General features: G+C 52.8%; 1 protein-coding gene across 1 annotated transcript in view; it reads right to left on the bottom strand.

Moving 5' to 3' along the window:
- Nucleotides 1-13682, bottom strand: part of GGTA1 (glycoprotein alpha-galactosyltransferase 1 (inactive)) — a 51840-nt gene that overhangs the window by 16780 nt on the left and 21378 nt on the right. The window contains exons 2-3 of the mRNA XM_037142166.2: nucleotides 8792-8904; nucleotides 836-924 (exon numbers count right to left, since the gene is read on the bottom strand). Of these exons, the coding sequence (XP_036998061.1) occupies nucleotides 836-915 (80 nt within the window). The 5' untranslated portion in view covers nucleotides 916-924; nucleotides 8792-8904. The remainder of the gene's footprint in view (nucleotides 1-835; nucleotides 925-8791; nucleotides 8905-13682) is intronic.

The raw sequence follows: 13682 nt of genomic DNA, 5'->3' as shown, positions 1-13682 counted from the left end.
GAGACTTCTTTCTATCAGAAGCCTTTCCAGCTGGAACCTGCAAAGCATTGTAGTTCCCAAAAGCACAGAAGCAGCTTTTGGGGAATGCACCCAGAAACGTTTAATTCACTTTGCTTCCAGAATTTAAAAAAGAAAAGTTTTAGCCAGGCACACATAAATCAGCAGCAACTCGAGTGTATTTTGCAGCAAAAGTCAACAACTTGAGTTGCTCCTTTAAACTCTGCAAATATCAGAATTGCAAAAATCAGGATGGATTTCTCATGGCATTTGTGTCGGAAACTCCTTAACCTAATTCCTATATCTGGCCATATGAGTAACTTTAAATTACATTTTGGGCTTAATAAGACCTTACTATTCCTGGATCTAGCCTGCCCGGAAGTGCAAGAGCACAAAAATCAAGACGTTAGGAACGTGGCAGGAAGACAGGTGATTAGCCAGAAGGTACTTGGAGCTCCGATGCTTTGAAACACAGCTCGGCCTTGCACTGAACTAACGAGGAGGATGGGGACAGACTCATAGATGGACAGCTGGACGACTGGTGGTTGGCGGAGGTCAGGGAGTGGAGGGATTGAGCAAAAAGGAAAAAGGACTCACGGACATGGACAACAGTGTGGTGAATGCTGGGGGGAGTGGGCATAAGGGGACTAAATGGTAGTGGAAAAAAATTAAGATTTAAAAAAATGAAGACAGTTCAGGGCTCAGGGATATAGAAAAGGTGGAATCTCTTCTTTACGGTTTCAGGGAAGTCTGCCTTTAATTCAGCCTGGTGGTTTGGCTGATACTAGGAGATCAGAGTAACTTTCACCAACATCAGTTCATCGTGGTTCATAATTACCTGTTGATATATTCCCAAAACACAACAATTACAGTTGAGATAACCAGCATTGACAGAACCAGTTTTCCTTTGACATTCATTATTTCCTCCTGGAAAAGAAAAAAAAGACGAGGAAAACAGACTCAGTAACTCCCGAGCAACATATGATCTTTAAAAACTGCAGCTACCTATACACCCTCTCTCAAAGGAAATGTTCATGAGTGCGTAATTAGACCTAAGGAGTGTGCTCTACCTGAAACTGCACAGGGCTGCAACGGCCAATTAGACCAGTTCGAGGAATCGACAGGGCTCTTGTGTTGGGTATGATGCTAAGGCCACTCTGGGGCTCAGAGGGAAAGTACCCAGATGATCGTGAGGTCCACCATGGATGGGAGGCGTGAGGGAGTAACTGTAAATGGTTCCCATGACCGCCAACTGCCTGAACTCAGATCACCCACCTCTCAGCAAATGACAGGGGGGACCATTCATGTCCTAGCTTTGCTTCCCTTCATACACTGACCACACGGCTGGTGCTCAGAGGGGGAACCACTTGGGCCTCGGCAGTCTACACTCACCCACTTCCCACCCCACCTGGCTTTTCCCCTCCACACCCCCAGCAAGCCAACAACTGGTGTATAGTAAGCACCGGAGTATTTCTCGATTGCTGCATTAGTTGTGGTTGAGGGGGAAGGGTGCTGGGTGGGGAACAGCAGGTGGGGAAGTACTTTAATTATGGTGGCCAGGGAAGGCCCCATTGGGGAGGTGACTAAAGCTGCCCAAGGAGTGAAGACAGGATGGAAAGGGGTGAAGAGCCGTGAGTCAGGATGAGAGTATTTCAGAACAGCACCTATGACAGCCTGACAGGAGACAGAGCTTCTCGTGTTTGAAGAAAAGACAAAAGAAAAAGCCTGCATAAGAAAAAAAGAGTGACGTTCTTTCACCTGAGTAGCTGGAACAAGGGCGGGGTGGGCAGGGCAGAGAGAGCCTGGGAAGGCACGACAAGGGGGTGGGGACCCACGAAAGCACCTGAAGCTGGGATATCGCCTGCTCCGACTGCATTCAGAGACCCCAGTGGGTGCTCCGGAGTGCTGGGGCAGGGGATGAGTGTGGGGACAAGGGCAGACGCAGGGACGTGAGGGGCAGGCTGTTCCCATGGCCAAAAAGAAGGGGTGTCCTTGCTGAAAAGGAGGAGAGGAGGTGGAGAGAAGTCAATTAATTCCTATACTCTGAAGAGAGAATTGATAGGATTTGGCTGGCAATTTAGACATCAGGGATGAGGGAGAGGGGAGAAGCAAGGGTAGGTTGCAGCACTGCCTTGGGTGGGATGGAGGAGGACCAGGTTTGGGGGTGAGAGTCACGGACTCCGTTTTGGATGTGTTAGTTTCGAGAAGCATGTGAACATCTAAATGGAGGTGGCAGGTCTGAAGTTCACTGGAGAGATGTGGGCGGGTCATGCAACTGGAGGCATCGTGCACATTAGGGTGAAGGGCAGGAATTCCATCACCTAGGGAGAGGATGCAGAGGGATGGATGTAAAGGAAGGAAGAGGGCCCTGGGCTGAAGTGACACTCAAAGGTAAGATGGAGAAGGAGGTGAGGAGAGGGCCAGGAGGCAGGAGAAAAAGCAGGAGGGCGGACACCCAGAAGCCAAAAGGAGAGGGCGGCCCGCTGTGCCATTCATCAAACATCATGGGCCTTTGTGAAGCCACTTCCTACCCCTGCCCCGTCTCCCCTCTGGCTCCCCCGTCACTATCACAGTGCCGTGCACATCCCCGGGAGGCGGCTCACACGGCAGCATCCACACTGGGCCCGGTCTCCTCCCAGCCGGTCTGAGCTTCCCCAGGGCCGAAGGAGTGTCCTACTCAATCCTGAATCTCCAAGACCTCTATAAATGTTGGGTGAGCAAATTACATAAGATGAAAGTGACACTGAAATTCGTCTTTTCGGGAGAGGGGATATTTTGCAACTCTTCTCAAAGGGGGCCTCCCACGATTCCAGTCCTGGACCTCGTGCTACATCACTTTTACTTTAAATTCAGTGAAAGGACATGGTTATCAGCCATGATGCTCTAGTCCTCCTTGCTTAGAAAGTGCGGCCTGTTTGGAAACAGAAAAACCCGTACGGAACTCAAGGTCACAGCTCCATCAGCGTTCAGATGCGCCTGTGCTCCACAGGCACCCGAAGGGGGCCCGTCGGGCCGGGTAAACCTCGCTCCTGAGTTTCTGCCCATTGAGGACCTCGGGAGCCCGTTGAGGACCCTGGGAGTGGGCTGGCCTGGGGCCTGTGGCAAAGTCACAAAATGCAACAGCACGCAACTCCACCCCCGTTGGAAAAGCCACTTGAAGTCTCCATCAACAGCACTGGCACTGCGTACCAGAGAAGTCCTGGGTTTAAACAGATCAGGATTGAGATGGCAGCCACCTCTCCACACAGAAGTCTTCACTCCCGGAGAAGAGAGAGTAACCAAACCCATGGGCTTTGGGGTGAGGTGGGGGCTGGACCCCCGGCGCTGATGCGCACGCAACCAGGCAACCCTGCGCGTGTGGCAGTCCCTCATCCACGTCTCCAGAAAGCTCTGAAAACCAACAAACCTTTTTGTCATTCAGTTGACCCTGTCGTGAGGCTACTTACAATCCTTACCCCACTTAGTGAGACTGTTTAAACACTTCTTTGCGTAAACACGCTGCATGTTATCGTTTGGTGCTGCTGCACTGGGAGTGTTACATAATGTATGATCTACAGTCCATGCCTCCTGCCTTCCAGGCCCCACGGTTCCAAAAAAGGGATTGCGGGTTTGTTTCCTTGTCTCTAAAATGGAGATAAAAATGGCCATGATCGCATGAGATAAGGTCCATAAAACGCTTAGCATTGGGCCTGGTACCATATAAACATGGAAAAACTGCTCGTTCTTATTACTAGTGTCCACATGGCAAGCTGTCGGGAGGACCCCATGCTGTAGCACAGTGGCTGGTATTTAGCCAGAGCTCAAAGCACATTTAATGGACAGAAATGAGGGTGCTGGAAGAATAACACACGAAACAACAAAGTGCAGGGAGATGCAGATTAGCGGCTCTGAAGGCTATCCATCTGCTCCCGGCCGCAGCATCACAAAGAGCTCGCGGAAGTGGGAGGAGGCTGGTTTTCTTTGATGGAGGCGAGGGCCCTGCTACAGGGCCCTGCCGGTCATGGTGCAGAGGAGGCCACCACGCCGCACAACGTGGGCCCCAGGCTTTATCAGTCCCACCTGCGGAGGATCAAATGCAATTGTCCCCCAGCGGAAAAAATGTTAAATGGAGAAACATGCAAACTCTCACCGTAGAAAACATCAAGACTACTGCCAGGAGGGGCTCCAACCACACACATCTCCTAATGGCCGCCCATGCAAAGCGTTCATGATTTTTCATTTCAGAAATTCGCATGAGGCGAATTTCTTCCTGGACTTCCCAGATGGCTTGACCGGACTTTTGCTGTGGCCAGTCGTCACTGTTGTTGGGCACTTAGGACTGGAGGCTGTCCACATAAGCCAACATCACGTCCTTTGGCGAAGCGCTAGAAATGGGTGTGGACTTGCTTCCCGGGATCTGGAATGCACGTCTCCAGAGACGGAGGGGTTGCCAGGGTGGCCAACAAGTCTTTAAAAGCATTTTTATATTTCTCTCTGGACAAAAATGAGGCATCTGGCAGCCAGCGTGGTCTAAGTCTTTCTCCTATGTGTTTGTCTCTTGGAATTTTCAAAACTGCGAACTTCTGAAGATGGGTGGTTGACCGTCTTAGCCCCCAACTAGGAAACAGCAGGTTGCTTCTCAATTCTCCACTTAAGGAGCAGAGCGCAGAATTAGGACGCCAAACACTGACACCCAGACTCACGCGGGAACCTGGAACTGGCGACCCTCAGGACTTGGTGAACATACCACGCCCAGTCCTAGCAGAGCCCTCCCACCATCTCTCAGGTGCCCCAGGTCCCAGTGCTCACGGTTTCTCCCTGAATCCATCCAACCTCCCACATGGGCAGCTCCTGGGCCCCTCCCAGAACTCGGCCCCCACACAGGTTCCCAGACGAAACCACCTGTCACGCAACCCTCTCCCGGAACAGTGCTGAAAACCTGGGGTGCGTTTCTAAGGGCAGGGCCACCTTGTAAAGCCTGTTAACTTCTCTGCCTTCCCCGCTTCCCTTTCCTCCTCTTCCTTTTCCGCTGTGTTTCCCTGGAGTGTCACTTTTCCATGTGGCTCATACATTAATTCTTCCTCACCTGTCCCATAAAAACAACACACACACACACACACACAACAACAACTTGAGTCTGGGCTAAGTGAGGGTATTGCTTCCACACAGAAACCCTCTCTGAGAGGAGTTCTATGGAAGGTGGACCCCGTTTTCTCCATCTCATGTCAGGGGAAGGGGAGCGTCTCTGCTGAACAGCAGTGGAAAAGCCATTAACTCTGAGAGCGGGATCTGCAGGGGGAAAGCAGTGGCAGAGGAAACCCAACCTTCCTCTCTGCCCGTCTTTCCCCGCCACCCCGCCCCCATCCCGTGCCCCTGCTTGCTCCAGCCTCAGCCACTCCTGCATGATTGAGAAGGGGGTCAAAGACTCTGAGTGACAAGTACTGAGTGCAGGTAAAGGGCAGGGGGGCCACAGGAGCAAACTGGGTGTTACAGCCCCTGGACAAAACGCCTATCTTCTGTCCTCCACACCCTCCAGCGTTCAGATCTATCATTCGGGGGAGGAATCAGGCCAGCACTGACTCTTAAAGCAGCAGTCCCAGCCTAGGGCAAGTCCTCTGACCCTGTGAACTCGGTTTCCACGCACGAGCACCCTCCTCCGGGCGCCCTGAGAGTTCAAGAGGAGACCACGTGTATGGAGCGCCCTGCGCCGTGGTCAGTGAATGCTCCACAGGTGGCTCTGAGGGCGGAGAAGCAGCTTCACCTGGGAGAGGTGTGTGGGTCCCTGGGGGCGGCACCACCCAGACGCAAAGGGAAAGCCTCCCACCGCCCCCACTGTGACTTCGTGACAGTCAGCTGCCCTCCCACTGTCCACGGCTCAGGACCCAGCTGGGTGGGTAAGAAGCCAAGGCTGACCAGCCCCACCTTCCACCAGAGCAGGTGTTGCAAACTGGGCTCATGGAGGTCTCTGGCCTTAGTCTCCCCATCCTTGAAAGAAGTCACCCAGACTTATCTTTCCATGACAGGCTTTCCTGATTGACCCAGGACGTGCAAGAGAAGTCAGCCACTGGCTGGAGGTCTCGTTATACGCCACCCAGAGCACATCTTACTGCAACAGCCTCACAGATTCCTTAAAGTGATGATCAAATGAGGTTACCCACCAAGGCAACTGTGACTGAACAACAATTAAAAAAAAAAAGTTTACCCACTAACACAAGTTGAACACAGAGGCCTCCTGACCCAGCAGTGAATGAAGCCGCCTAGGTCCCAGTAACAGCCGGCCCTGGGTGGACTTTGTTGCGCACCCAGGAGCCTTCCACTTTGATCCCAAGGAGAAAGAGCCCACCTGGGTGCTGCTCTGCTCCCTGCTCAGGGCTCAGAATGATGAGGACGCTGCAGGCTGGCACCCATACCCTCCACCCCCACCCCCAAGGCTGGACCAACAGCTGAGTTCCCTGGCGCTCTGGCTGGAGCTGCTGAGCAAGAAACTGCCAAAGGACTTACAGATGCACCACCACCAGTAACAAGTTATGAAGCCGAAAGGAACTTTTCTAAACTCTTGGCAATAAAAAGCAACCGCTGATTGACCATGCTAGGGGCAAAAGTGATTTGTCTTTCTCTCGTCTCTATCAAAAAATGATACTACAAAGTGCTTGTTGAACAAAGAGGAAACCCAGGGGTATGCCGCAGAAATATGACAGGTGCATCAGACACCTGAGTTATACCATTTTTGCATTATTTTCACATCATTATGCTTTCTAAACTTTGTCCTGTTTGGAGTGTTTGTCGGTTTTTTGTTATTTGTTGTGATACATCTCCTCCCATTTTAAATACAGTTGACCTTGAACAAATGTGGGGCTTAGGGGTGCTGGTCCCCCTGCAGTTCAGAATCTGCACATAACTCCTGACTCCCTGAAAACTTAACCACTCACAGCCTACCGTTGACAAAGCCTGACCAATAACATAAATAATCAATTGCACATATTTGCATATTATATGCATTATATACTATATTCTCACAATAAAGTAAGCGAAGGAAAAGAAAGTGTTAAGGAAATAATAAGGAAAAAGTATATATATAGTATTTATTAGAAAAAATCCATTTATAAGTGGACCTGTGCAGTCCAAACTCGTGTTGATCCAGTACCCATTCCATGCCTAATGTTGTGTTTACCACTTTGCATTCTTTTCTAAAGAGGGCCCTGAAAACTGAATAAGCTTCAGGCCCTAACAACACCTGGATGCTCCCCAAATGAACCGGACCAGGCCTGGGCTAAACACTTTTAACAGGAGTCTCTCAAGCTAAGCCTCACAGCAATCCTGAAGTCGTTCCAGAATTATCCCCACTTTAAAGGTATGAAAACGGAGGCTCAGGGCGGTTAAGTAACTTGCCTGATATCACACAGCATAAAGTGGCGGAGCCAGGATTCAGGTTCCAGGCGCCGGCCCCTGGCGACCACCGTTGTTACCACTCTCTGCTCAGAAAACACGAGAGCCCCCCCGTGGACTCATCACTCAGGTGTCTGGGACATCCTCTCGTTTTGCCTGTCACGATGATCACCTAGTGACTGGCTCAAAGCTAGCCAACCGCAGGCTAGCCTGGCTGAGGGCTGGCTTCCCCTCTGCCCGTCTGGCGAGCACTGGCTCTTCCGCCATGCCAGGCCTGGTGTGGGTCTTCCTCTCTATGTCTGGTAATCCCTCAGCATGGTCAGTGCTGCGGCTTTTTGATGAGGAAACCGAGCTTCAGTGGAGGCTGAGATGGCAGGGCTTGCCCAGAAGGGGATGCCAATTTGAAAAGCAGACCCTCTGACTCCCAGGCCCAGCTCCTGGCAGGGGGCTGATGCTGGAGGTAAAGAGGGAGCGCGCTGCTTTACCCAGAAGCCTCTGAATTGGTGCGCATAGGCCCTGGCTGGGTAGCTCAGCTGGTGAGAGCGCTGTCCCGATACACCAAGGTTGTGGGTTCCATCCCCAGTCAGGGTATGTCCAGGAATCAACCAATAAATGCATAAGTAAGTGGAACAACAAATCGATGTTTCTCTCTCTCTCGCCCTCCCTCTCCCCACACTCTCTAAAATCAATCAATCAGTATATATTTAATAAATAAATTGGTAGACATTACAGAGAAATACTCCCTATTGGGTAAAAGAAACACAGTACAAGTCCTGGGGGGAAAAAGTTCAAGGAAGGCCGTTCTCAGCTCTGTTTTTTTTTTCAGGGCAAACACAGACGGAGGAAGCTAACGAACGAGCAGACAAGTCGCAGACTAAATATGTGGCTAAGCATCGCTCCCGCCGTCACAAACGGAACAACCTGCTCTCCGGGGTCCATGTAGTCATGCCGTTTCTTGAGTCCCTTCAGGAAATCTCAAGCCTGGATCCAGCCCGATTGGCCTTGCTGCCTAGACCAGACACTGTGCGAGGGTTTTCCCAAGAGACATAAGGTAGGATCAGTGAAGGGGCTCCCGCCCGACAGGGCTGCGCATCCACCCACGCACGACGTGGCCCCTGGGCCAGACTCATGCCGGGCTGCACCGTCACCCTGAATCCTGCAGACGAAACCCCAGGCCGCAGCCACAGCCCCAGGAGGTACTGCCAGGGGAAGCAAAATCCACAGGCAGCATCCTGCCAGCTTCCACTTCGAGATCCCATGCCAGGGAGAGGACTTTGGCTTCTTCCAGAACTAGCGAGGGGGGACCAGCAAGAGGTTAAGGGCACAGCGAGGGTCCTCCCCCCCCAGGTGGATCCGTGCCACAGCCAGCTCGAAGTTCCCACTATGACCCCGACATGGCAGAAGTAAATCATTTCAACATTTCACATACCTCATCGTCTGCTGCTCTCCCCGCAGAGTAAAAGGCAAAACAAAGTTCTGTCCAGATCCGTTCTGCAGAAGGAGGCAGGGCTGGGAGGAAGGGAAGGTGCCGTGGTCCAACTCCTGTCAAAAGAATAAACAGCTGTTTCAGGAACACGGGGGCAGACAAATCCCAGAGCAGCCAGGGGCTTTGTTCCTTGCAGGCGCTGGGAAAGGGGCTGTTTATCAGGCCTGTGGACTCAGGCCAAGGGCAGAGATGTTTCTCTCTGGGTCCGTGAATGGCCCACCCTCCTTCAAGTGAAACTGCAGGTCCAGGCTAGGCCAGCTGGTGGTGAAGGGAAGGCCACCACCCCAGAGAGGGACACACAGGTTGCCCCCATCTCCTACTCCTTTTGGGGACTGTTCTGAGCCCAAACAACCCCAACTGACTACTACCAGGAACAGCCAATAGAGAAGTAAAAAAAAAAATTAAAAATTATAAAATATAAAAAAACTTTTAAATGCAGAGGGTTGGGTGAAGTATATTGTCCTTAAGACTCCTGCTGAAATGCTACCTAAATGCTCCTCAGAGTGAAGCTTGTCCTCTACATCCTTCTGCCTTTGGAAGTTATTTTGTTTGAACACTATTTTAATAGAATGTTATGCGATCTCCCGCACCGCAAACCAAGCTATAAGAACTTTAAAAGGTCATGAGGCCCAACCTGGCTCTTTGGCTGAATGACGCTTAACCCTTCCCACACCCACCTTCTGCTCCCAGAACAGAATTTTCCAGCTGGAAGGGACCTCAGAGCAGTGCCCTGTCAAACACCCAACAAAAACTCTTTCAAAAACACATGAAGTCATTCTCAACTCCACTGAGTGAAACAGAGGCCACGGAGGGCTACGGCTGAACCAGGGGGGTGACGCGCAGAGAGCCCCGCGGCCCCAATCCTGGACACCTCACGGGAGTGCAGTCCAGAAACCGCAGGCTGAGAGGGGACAGACACTAAGGAGTGGCGGCCACGTGCGTGCACGTGGAAGATTGTGGGCAGGAAGGTGGCCTGGGGCTGGGCTGCCCGACGTGCTCGTGCCGTTTCTCGGAGCAGCCGGGTGTCTGCAGCGCTGAGGTCTGCTTCCTGGTGACCCCGCTGGCACCCAGCACACACCCCGCCAGGAGGGTGCCGCGTCATCCACAGGGTGTTGAAAGAACAAAGCCTTGGTGTCTGTGAGGGGAGCTACTGGGTGCTCTTCTCCTGCCGCCCTTGGACAGTCACCGCTGTGAGTGCCACAGGAATGACGGCTCTGCGCAACAAGGCAGAGGGCCTCCGGATGGGAGCCTGCGCTGGGCACTGGCCTGGGCCAGCACGCGACGGACGAGTAGCAGTGGGGGCCTCATGACATCGCCCTGTTGTCACACGCGACCGAGCAGGTGTCCCAAGACTAGGGCCTTGCACTAACAAGTCTCTTTATTTTTATATTTTTTTAATTGATCGATTTTAGAAAGACGTGGGGGGGGGGCGGTGCCGGGGAGATCCACACCATGTTCCATTCATCGGTTGCCTCTTCTCTGTGCCCTGACTGGGCATCAAACGCGCAACCTTGGTGTCGCTCTAACCAGCTGAGAAACGCAGCCCAGGCAGAGAGGCCTCCAGCATTTGAGTGTCAGTGATCTGCCGCCGGCCCATGTGTGGAAGAGACCCTCCGCCCGGTGACAGCGCTCCAGTTAGTGGAAGTCCGTGGACAAGTCTGCCCAACCGACTGGACCCCGGACTCTCCGATGCCCGAGCCACCTCCCACTGGCTGCAGAGGACGCTGAGAAGGTAAATCATCCCACCTGCACCTGCAGCGTCACAAAAGAACCGCAGGCGGAACTCATTTTAGCATTTCAAAGATGTTGTGTATAGAAGGCAAAAAATCAATTATGCTTGCATTGGTAAATATTAGTCTAAATTCTTTGTTTTTGTAACACTGACCACAGCTTTTTAAACATAATTACAAAAAAAAACAAACCCCTTAGATCCGTGATCTTGTTGGGATACTACACACAGCGCTGAGAATGAACCAACCTCAGCTACCAAAATCAACAGGGTGGACCTCACACACAGCACTGGGTGAGAGAAGCCGTGGATGTTTCCATTTATTTAAAGTTCAAATGTAGGCAGCCCTGTCTGTGGTGCCAGGAGACGGGATGGGCGTGGTAGAGACTGGGAGACAGCCCAGAGGTACTGGGGGGAGCAGTCATGTTCCGTGAGCCGGGTAGTGAGTGGTTCTGCAGGTACGTCCACTTTGGGCAAACCCACCACCTGTGGGCCTTTTCTGAGCGTAAAGAATAAAAGTGATTGGGAACCTTCCTGCTGAAAGCTGCTTTCCCTTGGACGTGGTTTTCCCAACACTGGCTCCAGGGCCACAAGACCGTGGACGGCCCTGCCTTTTCCTCCACTCGGGTCCTCTGCGCAATGCCAGGCACCACCAAGCACCTCACCAGGGGTCAGGGGAGAGCTGTTGCATTAAACGACCCAGGAAATGTGGACTCATGGTCAATGGGAAGGGAAAGGCAACAGCGTTTGGAGGCTAAGGAGCTGGGCTAAGGTAGAGTGGTCCTTTTGACAAGCAAGCACTGATCGTGGGTCAGAGGGGTCTCCCACTTCACCGTTTACAAAGCAGCCTCTCCTTTATCTCGGTGATCCTCAGCATCACCCACGGGTGGTCAGGGAACACCGGGGGCTCTGGGAGCCTCAGACACTTGCTCAAAGCCACCGGCTGTGGGTGTGGTACTGCTCTTCCCCTCGGCTGCTTCCAGACGACGTTCCACAGGTCCGTGCAATTAGAGACTCCGGGCTGTGTGACCACAGCCTGCAGACTGGAAGTCAGAGAACTGAACTTCTAGAGTTTCCAACGTGATCTTCCTCTTCCCTGGCACTCCCCCATGCTCAGATTCTCAAAACGAAGGAGCCCACACTTGCAGCCATTCCTTAACTGAGGCGAAGAATTGTAGCAAGCGAGCTTCAGCCAGGCAGCTCTGCTCATCAGAGGAGGCGAGAGACTGCCCAGGTGAGTGTGCGGCATGGTGCCCGGCAGCGCTGACCAAGCTCACCATTCGGTGAGTCGCTAAGGCCCCTTCCAGGCCTAACAGCCTGTGGGTCTGTCAGATAACAGCCAGCATTCGGTGCCTGTCTATCTGCCACACACTGAGTCAGAGGATTGCAAGGCCTGGGGGGTTGTAGCCAAAGGGGCTATGGCCTGCGTGCGCCCTGGCTTGGCGTCCCAGACTACCTCCTAATTGAGAGAAATGAAGGTCAAGTGCCCCCACCCCCATCCCCCATACTTACTGCTGTGAGGCTATTTCTTAGCAAAGAACACTACAGACCAACAGGTTGCAGGCGGCCACTTTGTTTAATCCTAAATATGTTTAGGGCACTCACAAAGGCCAGTCTGGCCGATGCCTGCATGTGGTAGAACGCTTTGGTTGGTTTCCTCCTCTGTGTGGGGGGGGCTAAACATCACCCCCACCTCCCGAGGCGGGTGAGGGGGCTGGAGAGTGTGGTGGGTACAGGCACACACTCTGGGCTGAGGCTGGTGGGTTTGAGTCCCTGAGTCCAAGCTCTGCCCCCGAGGCTGGGCCATCCTGGGCTGCTTTTCTCCACTCTGCCTCTACACCTGCAGCCAGGTGCCAGACTGCGGTGGCCACGGAATGGACCTCAGCTGAGGAAGTGATGTCAGTAAGCACAGGGACCTCTTTCTTTCCAGCATGGGAAAGGGCTGGGGAGAGGGTGCCAGCTAGAGAGACCCTGGAGAGAAAGAGAGATGAGCCCCTGCGTGCACTGCTGGCGGCGGGAACCCCTGTTGAGACAGAACCGAGGAGAGGACAGGTGTAGGAGAGCAGCCCTGTGGGGGCGGGGGGAGGGTGAAGCTTCTTCCCCCTGGGAAGCAGGGAAGGAGACAGGATGGGTGGGTTGCTGGTGAGTTTGGGAGAAAAAGCAGGCAGTGGACAAGTTCTAATTAATCCACAGCAGCTGAAGTATGGAGGACAAAACGGGTGGGCTGTAGGGGCGGCAGACAAATGGGGGGGCCGTGCAGAATCGTTACTGGGACCTGGAATCCTCGCTGCGCTGAGGAATCCTTCGGTGACAGGAGGCCAAGGGAGTCACGTGATTTGCTTTATTACAAAAAGTACGTGGCTGCCGGCTGAAGGTGTGTGGGAGAAGAAAAATCTCCAGCCGGGGGGCGAGCCGGCGGGGCTGCTGGCTGGTGTCCAGGTGCAAGAGTGGCGGCCTGAACCAGTGGACTGAGCTGGAAGACAAAGGGGCAGCCGCCTGAGAGAAATGAAGGAGGGGCTTCTTGAGATCTCGGGTTACACGAAATCACTTCTCGTTCACACTTAGCATGTCACCTTCTCGGGTAAGAACTTCCTGGATTTAAAGTGACTTTCCTTTTGTAGTTTAGTTATTTAACTTTTAACTTTCTTTCTCTACCAGAACGTCAGTGGTATGGGTGGATGCTTTTGTATGCTTTGTACCATGTGAAAGTACCTATTACAGCACCTGGCACTCATACACCTTCGCAGGCTAAACACATGCCTCACACAGTACTTGGCACCCAGGCGGCTCAAGACTATGAACTATTTAAAATGGATGGCAGTAACGATATCAACAATAATAGTGAGCAAGGGGACCGAGGGATTCAGACAGACAGAAGTCCAGTCCGGAGCTACTCAAAGTGCGGACCCCGAGTGCATCACCTGGGAGCTGTTAGAAATGCACAGCATTAAGAGCCCCCAGCCTCAGCCAGTAGGGATGCCCAGGGTGGTCCCGGGAATCTGTGTTTGCAGGTCTCCAGGTGGTCCCTGTGCTCCTCAGATTTGTCAGACTCTGCCCTGGGCTGGTTCTCAGGCTCCTGGTGGAAGAAGGGGAGAAGATGGTGTT

Source organism: Artibeus jamaicensis, unplaced genomic scaffold (assembly GCF_021234435.1).
Source record: "Artibeus jamaicensis isolate MK-2021 breed Jamaican fruit bat unplaced genomic scaffold, CSHL_Jam_final scaffold_1964, whole genome shotgun sequence".
Taxonomy (NCBI): Eukaryota; Metazoa; Chordata; class Mammalia; order Chiroptera; family Phyllostomidae; genus Artibeus; species Artibeus jamaicensis.
Note: the sequence above shows the minus strand (reverse complement) of the source record. Positions and strands in the feature narration are given on the sequence as shown.